Raw genomic sequence first — 16,480 nt, 5'->3', positions numbered from 1 at the left:
ACTGGTTCTGAGATAAGCAGATAAGGTAACCTTGGGAAAGTCACTTTGCTCTCTGAGTTTAGTATCCTCATCTGTAAAATGGGTCTAATAAAACCTATGTAATACTAAATAAGACACCTTATTAAAAGCCTTAATATTATATCTGGCACAAGGTAAATACTTTATAAATGACAGCTATTATTGTAATTTCTGTTTTATTTCAGATCAACAGTTTTGGAAAATACACAGGTTTAGCATCAATTTGTTCCCATTCAGTAGACGCTGTTTATTGTTGAAAACTTTTTTTAAATCTTGAGTTTGTTTCATACCTAAGAACAACTATAACAAAAGAATGGCAGTGGAAGCACAGACAACTTGAGTTGAAGAAAGAGAGACATATTGTCTCTGGGGCTGGTCCTCTCCCTTTCTGTTCAGTCATCTTAGAGCAGACTATAAGCACAGGTATTTAGAGACTAGAAACTTATGCTATATACACATATGGCAGGAACCTTGAGCACTTTAGGAGGGGAAAGACATGTGTAGGATGAATTAATGCAAATGGCTTTGCTTCTAATTATATAGTCCCCTGAAGGCCCATTTGCTAGAGGAACTCTCTTAAGATGGGCAGCTCCTGGGGAGGGCAGTTCAGGCTGGTTCCCTGGCTTGCCAGCCATCTTAATCGAGCAGGTAGCAGCAAACTGAAGGAGAATCAGGCTGACGCTGTGTCCTCGCCCTTGCTCCTCACTCTGACCCCAACAGGGGCACAAAGACCCAGAGGTTCTTGGTGGGTTTTAATCTCCTGTACTCAAAGCTGCTCTGGTGGTAAACTGCGTCTTCTTCTGTTCTCTGTCCATGGAAACTTGAAGCCACTGCTGCTGGAGACAGCTTCTATCTGCATCCTCATTTCTGCACCCGTTTCAGAAAGGCTTTCTAGGTTTGAAGCAAGACTAAACCCTGCCAGGGCAAAAGTAAACTGTGCTTCAAATCACTGGCCCTGAGGAAATGGTGAACGATTTTTCTCTTAACTGTTTTACCGCTTTTCTTTCAGAGGATACAGCAAGCCATTCCAGTCATTTGAATTTGCAAGAATGGAGAATTTGGGACTCAGAGATTCAACTCACAGCTAGATACATTTGCGTTTTAACTAATCCCCCAAACAGTATATTTGGTTCTACAGAACTTCCTGTAAAATAGTGGGCTTTTCAGTATAGGACAAGTGCTAGTAGCTTTTTGGCATGAAGGAAGGAAAGAACAATAACTTCTTTAAGGTTATTGCACTGGTCTTAACTGGGCTTATATCTGTAGGTAGATTTGGGGAAACTAGTTCTCTCAAGTCTGTCTTTCAGGTATTGACAGAAGAGTCAGGTGATGCAGTATGTAAAAATTAAACCTCCAGAGACTCAGAGGAAACAAAGAAGGACAGGCATTGAAATTCCACAGCCTAGTTTTTTGATAGAGATTTTCAGCAATAAAAAGCTGGTGAGATGTAAGATTACTTAGAGACCTAGAAAGACATTTTGCTCTCCCCCAAGCGAAATTTTAGTCTTGCTTGCCGTTTTTTGTTAAAGGCAAAACCAAACATTTCCAGACCCCCTAATGGATTGCATACTGCAAATGTGTGTACAAACACACAAGCACACATGCACACACCCATACCCATTCTAAATTCAGTTTGCAACCTCTACTCCTTTAATTTGCCTTGCAACCACTGAGTCAGTAATCTTAAACTGAGTAACCAATTTTTATTAATGGGCAACTCCTGCATATCTAAAAGACTTAGCTGGAATAGGTGTGGTATAAAAACGTAGGATTTTACAGAAATTTAGGATACTCTTACATTCTGTAAACCACCACATCACCTCCTTTTAATTTCTAGAAACTTCGAATGAGGACTCACAATATTGGGCCTCCCAGGTTATCTTCCAGGTACCCTTTAAGGGCTAAGATCCCAAGTCTTGGAAAGGATATGTTTGTCATAGATATATCTAAAAAGATATCACCCCAAGAACCCCCTGCAGGCTGCAGGCTAAATGTCTGGCACCTTACGGCCTACATATTGTTTCAAACATAGGGGAGGCCGTTTCTCGTTTCTCGCATAGCTGAATACCCCACCCTCTCTGCACGAAGGGGCTACATTCTGCCACAGTCTGGCATTTCAGACTCTGTGACTAGTTACCATCCCTCTACTTCATAGACAGACTCTCATCATAAAGATCAGGTCACATAACTAAACCCAAACTGAGCACATTCTGCTCCCTGGTTGGCCTCACTATTTACCCTCAAAGTCAAAAAGGCTGTGACCGTGTGTGGCTGACTGATGGGGTGATTTGCTGTTACCAAGCATATCAACCTCGCTGGCTGTGCACATGAAGGCAAGAAGATCTTGGGGTACCCCCAAACCTGGCTCCCTCAATCAGCAAGGCTTTCCCTCTGCCTTTCTAACAACACCTGACTGTAATTTGTGCCCATTAAGTAGGCCCTTCTATTCCTAAGGAAACCTGCTTGTGCAGGTTTGCTGATGTGCACAGCACATTACTTCCAACGTGCCCTTCCAGGAAAGGGCCTGACTCCCACTTCTGGTGCACAATTCATTCTGACCCAAACATCCTATCTGCTGCATGAACGCAAAAACATATGCACACACACAGGGCATCCCTCGTTTTCTCTGGAGTAATGGGAGCCTGGGCAATACTTTATTCATTTACCCACATAAATTAGAATGGAGCACTGAAAACACCAGTGACATCTACACAGATAACAAAATGTATTCATTATGGTCGGTGCTATTACAGTGACAGGAAATGCATTCCTAATGGAGGACATTTGAAATAATGTGTTGCTGGATTCTGTGTCCATAAAAGCAATAATGAAGAAACAGGAGTGGGTCAAATAAAAGGAGTAAGAGGGGCACGGGGGGGTGAGGTCTGGGCAATGTCAGTGAGACGGCACATCCACTGGATTCACGGGAAGAGAGTTATGATAGTTTAAAGGCAGGAGAGGCAAGAAGGGCATCTGGCTGACATTCTGGAGAACTGAGGTTTGAATCCTGGCTCTGCTATATGCCAGCTGTGTGATCCTGGGGCAAGTCATGTCAATACCCCCTTAGTTATGTCAATATCCAGACTGCTCAGTTTTAAAAGGAGGAGCTACCTCACAGGACTGCATGAGGAGGACATGAGAGAGCATATGTAAAGTGCTCAGCTGCTCTGGTGGTAATAAGCATATGATCAACATTAGCTTTCCTTTTTCTTCTGGTTATCACGAAATAAATGCACAGCGCTGTGATTTCAGGCATCATCTAGCTCTCTGAATCTCCAAATCCAAGTTTCTTCTTCTGCAACGTGGAGCTAATAACACCTGCTCTCCCTACTGCGTGAGCTTATTATGAAGAGCAAGTGAAATGGAATGTTTGGCATATACTATTGATTGGCTGACTTAGTCATTCTCAACTCACTCTCCCTGCTGCGTTCTATTCTGGAGTGTGGAAGGGTTAAATATGTGCATACCGAGCCTGTACTGCAGTGGCGGGATGCGGACATGGAAGGAGCCCAGTTCAAGCCTGACACAGAAGGATAAGTCTTCCGGTGGTGGGCGGGGGCTGTGTGCTGGGAAAGCGTTTACTTTTCTGATTAATACAGACATGGCCCTTCTTTTGACCCCTTCTCCATGCTTGAACGTGGATATGACACCCAAAGCTGCAGCCCTTTTTCAATCATAAGGCAACAATCACGAAGGAAAAGCCCAGGGAGTCTCAGAGGCACATGGCAGTACTGACATCATTAGCCACTGAACCAAAGCCAGCAGTCACCTCCCTCCACACTTATTATGTGAAACAAATAAACCTTTGTTTGCTTAAGCTACTGATACCAGAGTTCTCTCTTACTCAAAGCTGAGCACAATTCCAATACAGTGCATTAAGTACTCCGGAGTATTAAAAGCCCCATATATATAAAGTACACAATCTTCCCTCTGCCAAGAAGTTCATTCCCTTGGACCCGTCTGGCTAATTTATATATATCCTTTAAGCATAGGTTTAGTAGTATCTCTTCTAGGAAGCTTTCCAATACCCTATCCCTCACATTTTTCCCACCCTTTGGACTTCTCAAAGCCTCCATACCACCCCTATCAGTGCACGTTACACTGCTTTGTAATGATCCGTTTACTTGTCTCTTTGCTCCACCAGTTGCTTAAAATGTCTCAACAGCAAGGATCCCTATTTTAGCCATTTAAAAAATTTCGTACCACTTGTCATAATACCTGGCACACAGTAGATAACTCATTAAGGATTTGTTGAAATACTGAATAAAACAACGAAAGAATGACCTGAAAGGGCATGAGGTAAATGATAGCCTGTGTAGCCTTAGTATCCATTCATATTTTTGAAACACTGCAAATAGCTTTCTAATTCCTATTATTACTTTCAGGGTACCTAGGTTGGGAAAGCATAGGTCTAGACAGTGATTTACCGTTTTCAGTCATTCCACTTGATCCTTATTTGAGTTCATGACATTCCCTTATTCCAGCCTCCTAAATTATTTTCTGCTGCATATTTATTGAGTCCATACTTATCTACACAAAACTAATTTTATTTCCTTCCTTGTTGTTTTAGAATTTACCCTTGTGATAACCAAAGACATCCTGGGAATAAATGTTATTTGGCACCAAAATAAATGTTCACACCATCCAGCAGCTCCCTTCCTAGGTGTCTTGAGTTCTGTCTGTGTGACTGGAGCTTCTGGAGGCGTCCTGCTGTCTCTGCCATATCTGTGTCCTTACCATCCTTGGACGCACAGTGTGCAGGTCCTCAGGCTGAGCCTAAAGTACGTGGTTCTCCAGCAGGAAACAGATGTAAACTCTCGTGTCCTCTCTCTTCCAATAAAGCCAGCTTGTCTCCATTACTTATATAGATCACAGTCTTCTTGAAGTAACATTACTAATCCCATTGCAAAATATCCAGAAAAATGCATTATGATTCAGATTATAAATCAGAAACATGTTCTATTATTAGGCACATTACATTAAAAAAAAGTCTAAAAGGTGAAGTGGTCTCCCTGTGACAGTCACCAGTGGCCAGCCTCAAGTCTGAACTCCCGTTCCCTTTGCCTCTGATGTTCACCATGCCCATTTTTGCTTGGCTGGCCCCTTTGTTCAGTCTGGTTTCAGCTGAAAAGTGACCTCCTTAGCCCTTCTTTGAACACCTTATCTGTAGCAGCTTCTTCTCCCCAGCTCCCTTCTATCGAGTCACCCTGTTTCATTTCCTTTCTAACACTGCTATCTGAAATTATTTTCTTTATTTAGTGGTTTACAAGTTTTTTGTCTATCTCTTCCCACTTGAATTAAATTCCACCAGAGAAGGGATCTCATCTGTCTTGTTCGCCCTGTATCCTCAGCAACAAGAGCTGTGTCTGGCATAATATAGGTGCTTAATAAACTGTGTTGAAAATGAATAAGAAGAAAATGGACAGTGTGTATTCACTCAGTGAATCCATTTTGCTGCCCTTTACTTGAGTTTCCCTTTGGGAGTGAGGATGAAGATGGGGTTGAGGGCTATCATGAATCCTTAGAGGTGGTGAGGTTAGCTTTGGGAGGCTATGTGGAGTTACGGAAAGAGCTAGAGTTCTGGTTCTGCCACTTTACTAATTGCAACATGTCCCTTACTCTCTCTGAGCTTCAGTTTTGTCATCTGAATGGTAAATTGTTTCAGAAGATCAGTATAACAATTAAATGAGACAGCGATGGCACATAGTAAATAAGTTAGTCCCCCTTTGCCTGTCCCTTAAGGCTGTAAAAAGAGGAAGTAGTCCAGGAGCCACAGGAAAGTGGTCTAATGCTTTTTCCCATTCTAGCAGTCACCTTAGCAACCGCGACGATTCTTCACGGAGATAATGTCAACCTGCTGTATCACGGAGGTTAGCCCACAGGCCAATTTTGAAGTCCTGAGTATATTCTCAAAACACTGAGCATGAGTCTACTTTGAAAGATTATTAGAAATTTATTCCTCTCTTCTCAACCTTACATCAACTTACATTAAACTGAGGCTGATGTTATTTCACAGAGGTAAGCTTATAAATCTGTTTTAAAGAGCTTTGGGTACTGATCCTGCCACAACGTGTGCTTCTTGTAGTGTCATCAAAAGCACACATTCAAAGCCATCAAAAATTTGTGGTCTCCAGGCCTGCTAGAGAAACTTCTGGTGACATCTTCTTTGATAGATATTTACTTGTTTGAACTCATGTAATTCCTTACACTCAATTTATTCTACCCATTCATTTGTTAACTCAACATGCATGAACTGAGCGCCAATTGCATGTTTAGCCCTAGTAGTAAGAGTTACTATATCCTAGCAGTTATTAAATGTTAAACACTGTGCCAAACCCCTTATGAGCATCAGGTCACCCCACGGGCATTATGATTATCCCCATTTTACAGACAAGAGAGCTAAACTGAGGAGTTTACATAAATTGCTTATGTGGACAATTAATGGTGGCTAGTACTTTAACCTAGGTCTTTCTGACACCAACCCCATTCTGTTTCACAATACTCTAGCAAGCAGGTCTTGAAAATACACTTGGTACTTATCAGGGTCTTAGATACATTCCTGAATTAAAAAGAAACAAGGCTAGACGACATGACCTTTCTCACGGTAGGCACTCCATCTTATTCTTCTTTGTATTCCCACCCCCTTAAACAATAATGAGAATGTGGCTCCTGTTTGCAAAGATGTAGTAGAGTCAAATAGACAAGTTTGCATGAAAGACCTTAAGAAGAAGCCCAAGACACAAAACTGTACAGGGTACAAAATGTGTGAGTGATTATAGCTAGAGAATGGGTTTTACTCTATAACCAAACAACAAAATGAGGAGACTGGATTAGCCTGGGCATTAGAGACTCAAATGCTTACAGGGGCCTAGTAGGTAATATGAATGAATGAAGTGAATAAATTGGGCCAGGTGGAGTCTGGTAAATTGCAAAGTACATACCCCATCTAAGGAGCCAGCTGGTCAATGTCATGGGTAAATATAGATCCAGTATTGTCAGAAATTTTGAATTTCCAAAAGAAGCTGAAAAAAATCTGCTTTTTGACATGAAATCTTTCAATTTTTAAATGCTGGTCAGTAATTCATAAATTCAAAAAAATACTTTATAAGGCAAACAAAACATATCCTTAGGCTAGATTTGACTGATGACCCATCAGTTTGCGGTTTTTGAATTAGACTATATTTCATAATCTTTTCATCACCAAGGATCCCCACGTACCCTCCAAAGGTTTCAGAATTTGGAACTCTGTCTAACATACAACGTTTCTGAATATTTAATTAGTTTTCTTGCACGAATTAAATAATCAATAACTGACAAATTAGGTCACCATGGGGGAAAACAGCTAACATAACTCTGCCCTGTTGCAGTTAAATGTAAGATTTCCCACTATAAGTTTTGAAATATTGAAAATAGTTCATAGACTTTTATTTCTATCTTCATAGATCCTTCTGGGGTCTGAAGAGCCCAGTTAGAAATTAAACATGTAGATTTCTAAGATCTGGTGACAGTGAGGCATAGTGGGAAAATGTGGGAACTGGAGTCAAACAGAATTGGGTTGAATCCTAGCTCTCCAGCTTAGTAGCTGAGTGAAGGTCAATAAATTATTTAGCATCTTTTACTTATTTGCAAAATGGGAATAATTTGTGATCCATGTTTTTCTCTTACCGTCACCATCTAATTAAAAGAAGCAGCCCAGGTAACAGCCCACTTAATACCATTATGATGATTAAAATAGTTCCAGCTCACAAATGAACAAAACAAAAGGTCATCTATCATGAACAGGAGCTATGATGACATGCACACTGATGGAGGAGGAGCACACCTATGACCTTCTATTACACCTTTCATCCAAGGAACTCCAAGTGCTTGATGACAGCCCGAAGTTAGAGCTGGAGAACCAGAAACTTGGTGTGTTTATGAGTCTTGCCTAAAGTCGTGCCCTGCCTTAGGTGAGCAGATGCCAGAGGGTCTACGCCTTAGTACCTCTTGCTAACTAACAAAAAAACTGCATCTTTGTTGCCACCACTAACATATGTATTAATAACTGAACTCATCACTATACGATTTTATTATTCACAAAATCATTCTCACAAAATCATTCAACACACATTTATCATGTGCTCCTCACAAGCACCCAGGCTGGGGAGGCACACGTCAGCCCCATTTTGTGAATCAGAAAACAGGTTCTAAGAAGTTGGAACTAGTTTATGGACCAAACTAGTTTATGGACCAAATTAGTAAGAGGCGGAAGTAACTCCAGTGACCTCAAATTCATGGTTTTTCTCATTAACCCGACCTATAAGAGGCCACAGCAAATGAGAAACAGGGGTGCTGTTAGGAGCCACGTGCTAGTTGAGTGAGCACTATTCTGTTTATCTGTGAAGTGCTAGGTGTATAAGAAATGGAACTTGTTCTGGGATGAACAAGAGATACAGGCACTTAGGGGCACTCTGTTGTCTAACTATAAAAAACTGTGTTAAGAAAAACTAAATTGTCATCTTAGATTACACACTAGCTTGCCTCTGTAGGGTCGCAGAGCAGAACATTGTTCAATTGTGCTTACCTTTTCCAATTTACCCTCCTGGCCTGCCCCCACCTGGGAGAAGAGAAGCCCTACAAACCACATGACTCCTCGGCCTCCCTGCCCCCCAACCTTTCCTACAGTAACTGACTAGACAGGCATGACCACCTAACTCAAGGGCAGCTAATTAATAGACATGAATTGGCTATATTTTCTCTTGGGACTGTGGTGAGGCAATGTTGAATCCTGCATCAGAAAACTGCTATATAGCAGGGGCCAAAGCGCTGCCAGGACAAGCTGAAATTATAAGGAAAGCAAACAGAGGATGCTACTCTGTGGGGTGGAGAGTAAAGCAGGAAGCAGAAAGAGACAAAGAAAGAACAGAGACTGAGAGAGCAACTTCTGGTCTTAACCAATTCCCACGCCTATGCCCATCAGGTACAGAAGTACTTCCTTTGATTGGGTCCTGTGAAATGCACCATGTCCTTTCCATACCCCATTGTGTTATCTGAGCGAGTGTGGGTGGATTTCTGTTCCTTACAATCAAATAGTCTCTGATTAATACAATAAGAAACAGGAGCCACAGTTATATCACAGAACAACTAAAAGAGTAAGAAATGGCTAAAAAAAAATCAAATCTTTCTTTTAGATCATACAGAAAGAGAGGAGAGAATGAATGAATGAGTCTTCAAAGTTGAAAAGACTCTATATTATGGCTGCCTCAAAATACTCCAAGTTTATTTCCATTATATCTATACTCTTTTTAGATATCTATACTCTTTTTAGAACGAAAAGGATTAAGGTTGGCAAAGCTCTCTTCTTATAAAATAAAGCACAATGCTGAGGACTTAAACAGTGATACAGTACATACTTTCCCCTCGCAAACCACAGTTCAAAATTCCCTTGTTACTCACAGAGTGTACAATTATGATGTCCATTCTCCACCTGCCATCAATCAACTTACTGCTGTATAGCTCTGTTCAGGGTACTGGTTCAAATGGGTCAACAACTGTGAAATCTTCTCTGATTCCCTAGGAAGAATTAGTTACTTTTTATTCTGCTTCCCATTGCACTTCACGCATCTATGTGGGTTCTCACACTGGTATATTATAATTCTTTGCTCATTTCTCAATCGGACTACAAGTGCTTTGAGGGCAGTGCCCATGGCTCATTCTTTAACCCTGTTGTGCCTCGCACAGTGTCTGACTTACAAGCTGGTGGAATAAATCAAGGCTCATTAACTTTGCCTCATGGGAGACTTCCTGGAAACAGTAATTAAGATTAAAAATTTTTTGTAACAAATCAACTGAGGTTACAACTACGCACACAAATTGTGTTTAACCATTTCAACTGAGTTAGCCTATAATTTTAGTTTCAAAAGAAGTACCAAAAGCATGTCAAAATTTAAATACCTGCTGAAAAGTTGCATTGCAAAACACTGCATGGAGTTGGGGATAGGAAGGAGGTTAAACACCTCAAACTGTTAAGTACAGCTCTCATCTTTGGTGAGCTCAGACTGTACCATTAATTTAATACTGAAAATTTAACTAAAATGACCACATGAAAAAAGTGCTGAACCCAGCATTTTGGCTGAAGTGGTTAAAATGCCAGGATATAGAGGTGGACTGAGTTTCCTGGAAACAAAGTTAATGGGACAAGCAGACACGGGTTGTTGGCAACTCAGCTTTGTAAACTACTTCTTATGATGCACGGTGAAACACTCACCTCTTTAATAACTGTACTTTCCTACTAGCAAAGCTGAGGGAGGGGGATAGGAAGCCATTAGCAAGTGTGAGGTGATGCTGAAAGGGTTCTGCTGAAGAACCCATGGTGTCATTTGTTCACTGTGTATTCTGCACTTTCAAACAAGGAGAGCAGAGACTTAAGAAGCTAAACTATGATCAAGGTACTACTTTTTTTAGTGGAGACCCAAATAATAAAGTAGAGTGCTGAGATTTCAAGGCTACAGTAGGTGCCTCCTGCCACCTCTCCCACTAAATTAAAGTTATCTGAATCCCAGGGAAGGAGCAACTTGACTTACTCATCTAGTCATTGATGGAGAAGTTGGAACAAAGACCTACCTGGGACCAGGAGAGACAATTCCTTCCTAATCTGCTTATGGAGAGCAAAGGGCAAGGAAGGTCCATCCTGCCTGAATCAAGTGATCCAAGAAGCAAAGGAGAAGAAAGATACGGCCATGTTGTTTTTTTTCAATGCAGTGACTGTTACATTAACCCTGCACAACAGAGAAGAGAGGCCAAATGACTACCAGACTCTCACCAATCAGACAAGTTACTCCTCTTCCCAAGGGAAGGAGTGAGTAAAGGATAAAAGAGAGGCAGAAGCATTCCCTTGAGAGGGAGGAAGAGTGGCAGAAATTTCTGATTCTGTGCATATGTGGTATGTGGTGGGAGAGGATAAGGTTTCTCTTCAGACACCCAGGCTGACATTGTGAAGGTATTATCATAACATGAAATACACTGGAAGAAGTGTAGAAAGATGTCAGGATACCAAAAGATGCTGGAGAAACGTTGTGCATAAGGCTACATTAGTCCCATGACCTCAAGGCTCTATGTGTTCCCAAGGACCCCACTTTGGAGATGAAAAATAAATTCTATCTCCTTTTTGGATTCACAACAAACTCAAGGAGAAAGTGACCTACGAGCAAAGGCAAAGAGGAAAGGCACGCAACCCAATGGGCTGAGACAAATGCAAACTGGAGTCATTATAACATCTTTCTCTCTAAGCCAACCTTCCCTCCCATAAACATCACTCCCAGTAGTCTGTGGTCTCCTAAGACAAAGACTCCAGAGTCTTAGCGCCAGAGAGGGATAGAGCTAGAGGGAACCTCAGGGGTCACATCAAATTCAGGTCTTTCATTTTATAAATGTTAAACTCAAGCCCAGAAGGTTCAATGACTTGCCTGAGTTTACATAACTAAGTAGCAGCAAAGCGAGGCTTGGAAGCCAGCGCTCTTGATTTAGATCTTTCTCTTTTATTTCTCAAATACAGCCACTCACTAAGTCCTCTCCAGTCCCCAAACCCACGTTTCCCCCACCTATTCTTTTCTCCCCACTGCTACTGTTCTAATCCAAGCCTAGAATCCTAGAACTTCAAGATCTTTCATGTGAATCACAGCAACGATATTCTAATCTTGTGGACCTTCGGGACTCTTCTCTCGATCTGAAGTCACTTCTCACTTGCCTCTAAAGTGATCCCCTGCTCACTGGGGTGGGCTGCACCATTTTGCCCCTGCTCTTTTCCCCTTGCCAGCATGTCCCATGCAGGGGCTGCTCTTTAGCCTTTGCCTTAGAATGAAGGAGAAGGGAGCAGAGCTGAAGCTGATCCACAGTGGACATGCAGTATGTGAGAGAAGTAAATGTTTGTTGTCACTGAGATTTCAGGGGCACTTACGTACCCATGCAGTTAGAACAGGGCCTTGCTCAAAGAAGGCACTCGGAAGATTTTTTTTTAACTGAATGAATGATCTCACTAATCCTCACAGTAATCTTATTTTAGATACTATTATCATCTTCCTATTGCAGATGAGAAAAGCAAGGCCTAAGGAATTTAAATAGCAGGGCTAGGGTTATATAGCTAGTAGGTGATGAGGCTGGAATTCAGACCCAGAACCTCTGACCCCAAAGCCCATATTCTTTAACCAGTGCATCACACTAATTCTGAGAACTCTTAAAACTGCTGGAGTCTAAAATACACATTCAGTTTTTAATTACGTATTATCTTAAAGCTGTCTGATTATTTCATATACTATATCATGCCTTGATATCCACAGGGAATTGATTCCAGGATGCCCCTCAGATACCAGAATCCATGATGTGCAAGTCCTTTATTTATATATAATGGGGTAGTACACACATATAATCTTCTGACTATCCTTTGCCATTTCCCCCTGGTTGCAGGCAAAGATTCCCTCCTAAAGACTTCTTTACTGACTGATGATGGTTGATTCAGGACAAGAGCTCACCCTTTACTTCCAGTTCTCAGGGAGTCAGAAGGCTGGCTTGAGCACTCCTCACCTTGACTCAAGAGCTCCAGAGGCAAAGACTGAATTTTAAACAGCTTTCAGGTCTGATGGAGATATAACTTTTGAAGGAGTAGATCACTTCCTTCTTCCCAGATGTCAGCCCTATCACTCAAAGGCAGGGAAGAAGAGAAATGCCTTCTAGAAAGATTGTTTTAAGGGAAGAAAGAGGAAACAGTCAGGCCTCAGTTAGAAAAGCAAGAGTCAGCACAAAAAATCTGTTTATTTTGGGAACTATCTCAGGATGACACATTTGAGTTTGCACCCTGCTTTTCCAGACAGCAAGCAGCCTGCACTACTGCTGGCTCAGACAGGCCGCTGTTCTCCAACCTCATCATGGACAAGGCACACAAGTCTGCAGCTGAAAGGGTGGCCACTGACATGAAAGCACCTCTGCAGCCCATCACTTGCCAAGGACAGGGAAAGAGCACTGCCCAAATCTCTCCACAGTCCTGAGTGCACAGTTTGCCCCATCCAAAGCTCTCACTGCTGCAGCCCTACCCTTCTCAGAAGGCTCAAGCAGAGCAGACAGGGCATGTGTGTAGCTTTAAGTGAAAAGAGCAAAGAAACTAGCCTGGAATACTTAAATTAAAACCCTTCATTAGAGCAGGTGTACATGGGTGAACTTTTATTTTTTTAATATTTATTTACTAAATTATCTATCTATCTACCTACCTACCTACCTCAGTGTAAGCCTACAGTGGTGATTTGAGAAGGCAGTAGAGAGAGTTGGCTAAGAATACAGACTCTACAGCCAGATGGCTTTGGTTCAAACCCTGGCGCTCTATCATTTACTGGCTATGTGATCTTGGGCAAATTATTTGGTCTTTCTGTGTTTAATTTTCCTTTCCTGGAAAATGGGGATAGTAACAGCCTCTACCCCTATGGGGCTATTATAAGGATTAAATGAACTCATGAAACGCAACACTCTTAGAAAAGTGCCTGGCACACAGCAAGACCTCAATCAGTGTTCGCTATTATGGCCATGATCATTATTATCTAAAGAAGAGCCAAGGATTCATGAGTCCTGGTCAGTCATTTTCCAAGTCTGGAACACAGCAAAGTACTGCTCATGTATATAGTTATCAAATAGTGTAACAGACTTGCTATGCCTACTACTGAGATAAAGAAAAATCAAGTACAGATGCTGCCATTCAGAAACTCACAGGCTGTTGGTGGATAACAAACGCAGATTCACAAATAACAGCTGCAGGTAAATGACCTGCACAAGGTGACAGACTGAGAATATAATCAAGTGAATCTAAGGTTTTCCTATTCCAAACGAGGGTTCTCTCTACAACTTTGAAAACAGGTTTTGCATAGCTATTTGTTTATTCAAAAATTAACTGAGTCCCTATAATGTTCTAGGCACTAACAGTACAGTGGTGAAAAAGACAAAGCTTTTACCCTCATAACATTTATTTTCTAGTGGGGAAGAAAGAAAATAATAAGTTAAATACATTTTCATGCAGTGACAAGTATATGCAGAAAACCAAAGCAGGTAAGGAAGGAATGAAGGTCTGAAGAGGCAACATTTCAGCAGAGGCCTAGATAATGTGAGAGAAGGAGCCATGTGAAGATCTGGGGATAAGCATCAGGTGGAAGGGAACCCAAGCACGAAGGCCCTGAAGTAGGAAGGAATGTGACCTCTGTCTGAAGGAGAGTAAGAAAGCTGCATAGCTGGAGTGAGCCGTGGGGTGAGCAGCAGATGTGAGGATGGTGGGAATCTCATCTTGTGTGACTTTATCGGTCCTCCTCCCCCCAGGTTACTCTGAAGCAAGTTCCAGACATGATATATGCATACTGGAGCATTCTAAATAGAATAATTACATGACTTCCTTTGTATCCTAAAAGATCATTCTAGCATCTATGTGAATAATGGAATGGAGGGGTTACAGTGAGGGGAAGGATGAGTAACAGTGGCAATGAGGGAACGACAGTAGAATTCTTGGAGAGAAATTACGTGGCCCGGACCGGTATAGTGAGGGAGTGGAGGTGAGAAGTCCTTATAGTTGAGGGTAAATCTGACAAAATTTGTTGATTAATTGGATTTGCAATGTGAAGAAAAGAGAGATATTGAGTATGACTCTTAGGTTATTGGCCTGAGACAAGATGATGCCATTTACTGCAAAGGAGAAGTCAAGGTCAGAAGCATGCTGGAGAGGGAGGAGAACGAGTTATGTTTTGAACAAAAGCAGCTATGAGAGCAAAGGCACAGGATGTATAACAAGAAGGCGTCACTCCAAGTCCTGACTCTTGCCACTCCTAGCTCTAGCTGGGCCACGTTGGACAGGTCACTTACTCTCATTCAATTTCCTCATCTATGTAACATGGGGATAGCAAAACCACCTCTCAGGTTTGCTCAAATAAGGAAATGAGATGTCTGTGTACACCCTGTAAATTGTAAAGGTGCTGAATCAAGGGTAATCTTCCTGTTTCCTTTGTTATTGCTGATAAATATTTGTTTAAATGACTCATACATGAACCTCAGGTTACAAACACAATTATGTCTTAACAAATAACATTATGAAAAGACAACTTTATATCACCCAGTTCTGTTTTGCTTGTTTAATGCTTATACTTTCTAAGGGTATAGGGCATCATTTGCATTTCTTATTTGCATACCTTACTATCATTCATGTAGGTTATCGCATTTGATCCTTAATATAGACAGAGTGGGTACTAGATGACTGATGAGAAAACTGAGGGACAGAGAAGTACTATCAAAGGCCTGACATCCTAGTCTTACTGCCTTCCTCTCTTGGTCTGTAAGTCAGAATACTGCGATCCTGGCGTATAATCCACTTGGCATCAGGGCCTGGTCATATCAGGGAAATTTCTGACACACAGAATGCTGAGCACCTCCATGACCACTGGTAAAAGAAACAAACACAACTACTTAGATGCAGCACTTAACAGTTTGCAAAATACTTTTATATATATTTTTTCTTAGTTCCTCCAACCTGTGGTAGGCATATGATAGCTATTAGATGTAAGAGGCACTGTCATGTAACAGAAGGATACGCCCACTTTATACACTGACTTAAAATAGGAAAAATGATATTTTTCTGTATTGCTTTGTATTTAGTAATGTTCCTCGTCACTGTCTGTTTCAGTCATTCATTCAACCAATATCTGAGGGTCTACTCCATACTAGGCAATGTGCTGGGTGCTTGGTATACACTGGAACTAAAACTTTTTTATTGTTAAAAAATGACACAAATTATGTTATTAAGACGAAAAGAACAAAAAACTTATTTATGATGGCTATTTTATTTTTGAATGGAATCACGGACATCCAAGATTCATTTTCATTTCAATTAAAAAAAAATATCCCAGTGGCCCTCTCTAGACTTTCTTTTGCCAGGAATCTGTACCAGTTTCAATTATTTGTACCTCTGATAGCTACACTCCCATTTGTATTAGACATAAATTACCTCAATAACAGTAGAGAAATGGTTCAGAAGACCTAGTTTTTTGGAGTACAACAAGATTTCAACCTAAGAGATGTGGACTCTTACTATATATTGCCTTACATTTCTTATACTCTCTTTCTAGATGGCAAATCATCAGCAGTAGGTCTCAACATCTAGTGGACGATGAGCCACATCCATTGAGGAACACTGTTTCTAAAGGATATTTATGTGATAGGGGTTAAAGGATCCTTATGGTCAATAAGTTTGGAAATGCTGGGTTAAACAAAGTAAATAAGTCTCATTATCACAGGACTGCTCGAAGACTTTATTATACCATGGTACTTGTGGAACTCCAAGAGGTGGGTAAATAAGCAGCATTTGCCAGACTTATTGGACCACGGAACCCTAGTTTAAAAGACTAAGTCAACAACTCAATCAGTGTTCAGTCTAATATACCTGGGAAGGCTCTGCACTGGGGGATTT

At 41.2% G+C, this 16,480-nt stretch overlaps 1 protein-coding gene across 6 annotated transcripts in view; it reads right to left on the bottom strand.

Annotated features, from left to right (window-relative positions):
- TRIM44 (tripartite motif containing 44) overlaps positions 1-16,480 on the bottom strand; it is a 118,947-nt gene that overhangs the window by 29,357 nt on the left and 73,110 nt on the right. For 3 of the 6 annotated variants that reach the window (XR_012333519.1, XR_012333520.1, XM_073808776.1), the window contains exon 5: positions 9,504-9,570. The exons of 1 other annotated variant lie outside the window; for it this stretch is intronic. Coding sequence is in view for 3 of the 5 variants with exons in the window: in XM_073808776.1 (XP_073664877.1) it covers positions 9,504-9,570 (67 nt within the window). In the remaining 2 variants the exon portion in view is untranslated. Of the gene's footprint in view, positions 1-9,453; positions 9,571-15,162; positions 15,455-16,480 lie in introns of those variants that run through there. 2 more of the 6 variants (XM_019948347.3, XM_019948348.3) reach the window with 2 other exon arrangements.

The sequence above is a fragment of the Tursiops truncatus genome, chromosome 8 (genome assembly GCF_011762595.2).
Source record: "Tursiops truncatus isolate mTurTru1 chromosome 8, mTurTru1.mat.Y, whole genome shotgun sequence".
Classification (NCBI taxonomy): Eukaryota; Metazoa; Chordata; class Mammalia; order Artiodactyla; family Delphinidae; genus Tursiops; species Tursiops truncatus.
This window is presented reverse-complemented; position numbering and strand designations above follow the sequence as displayed.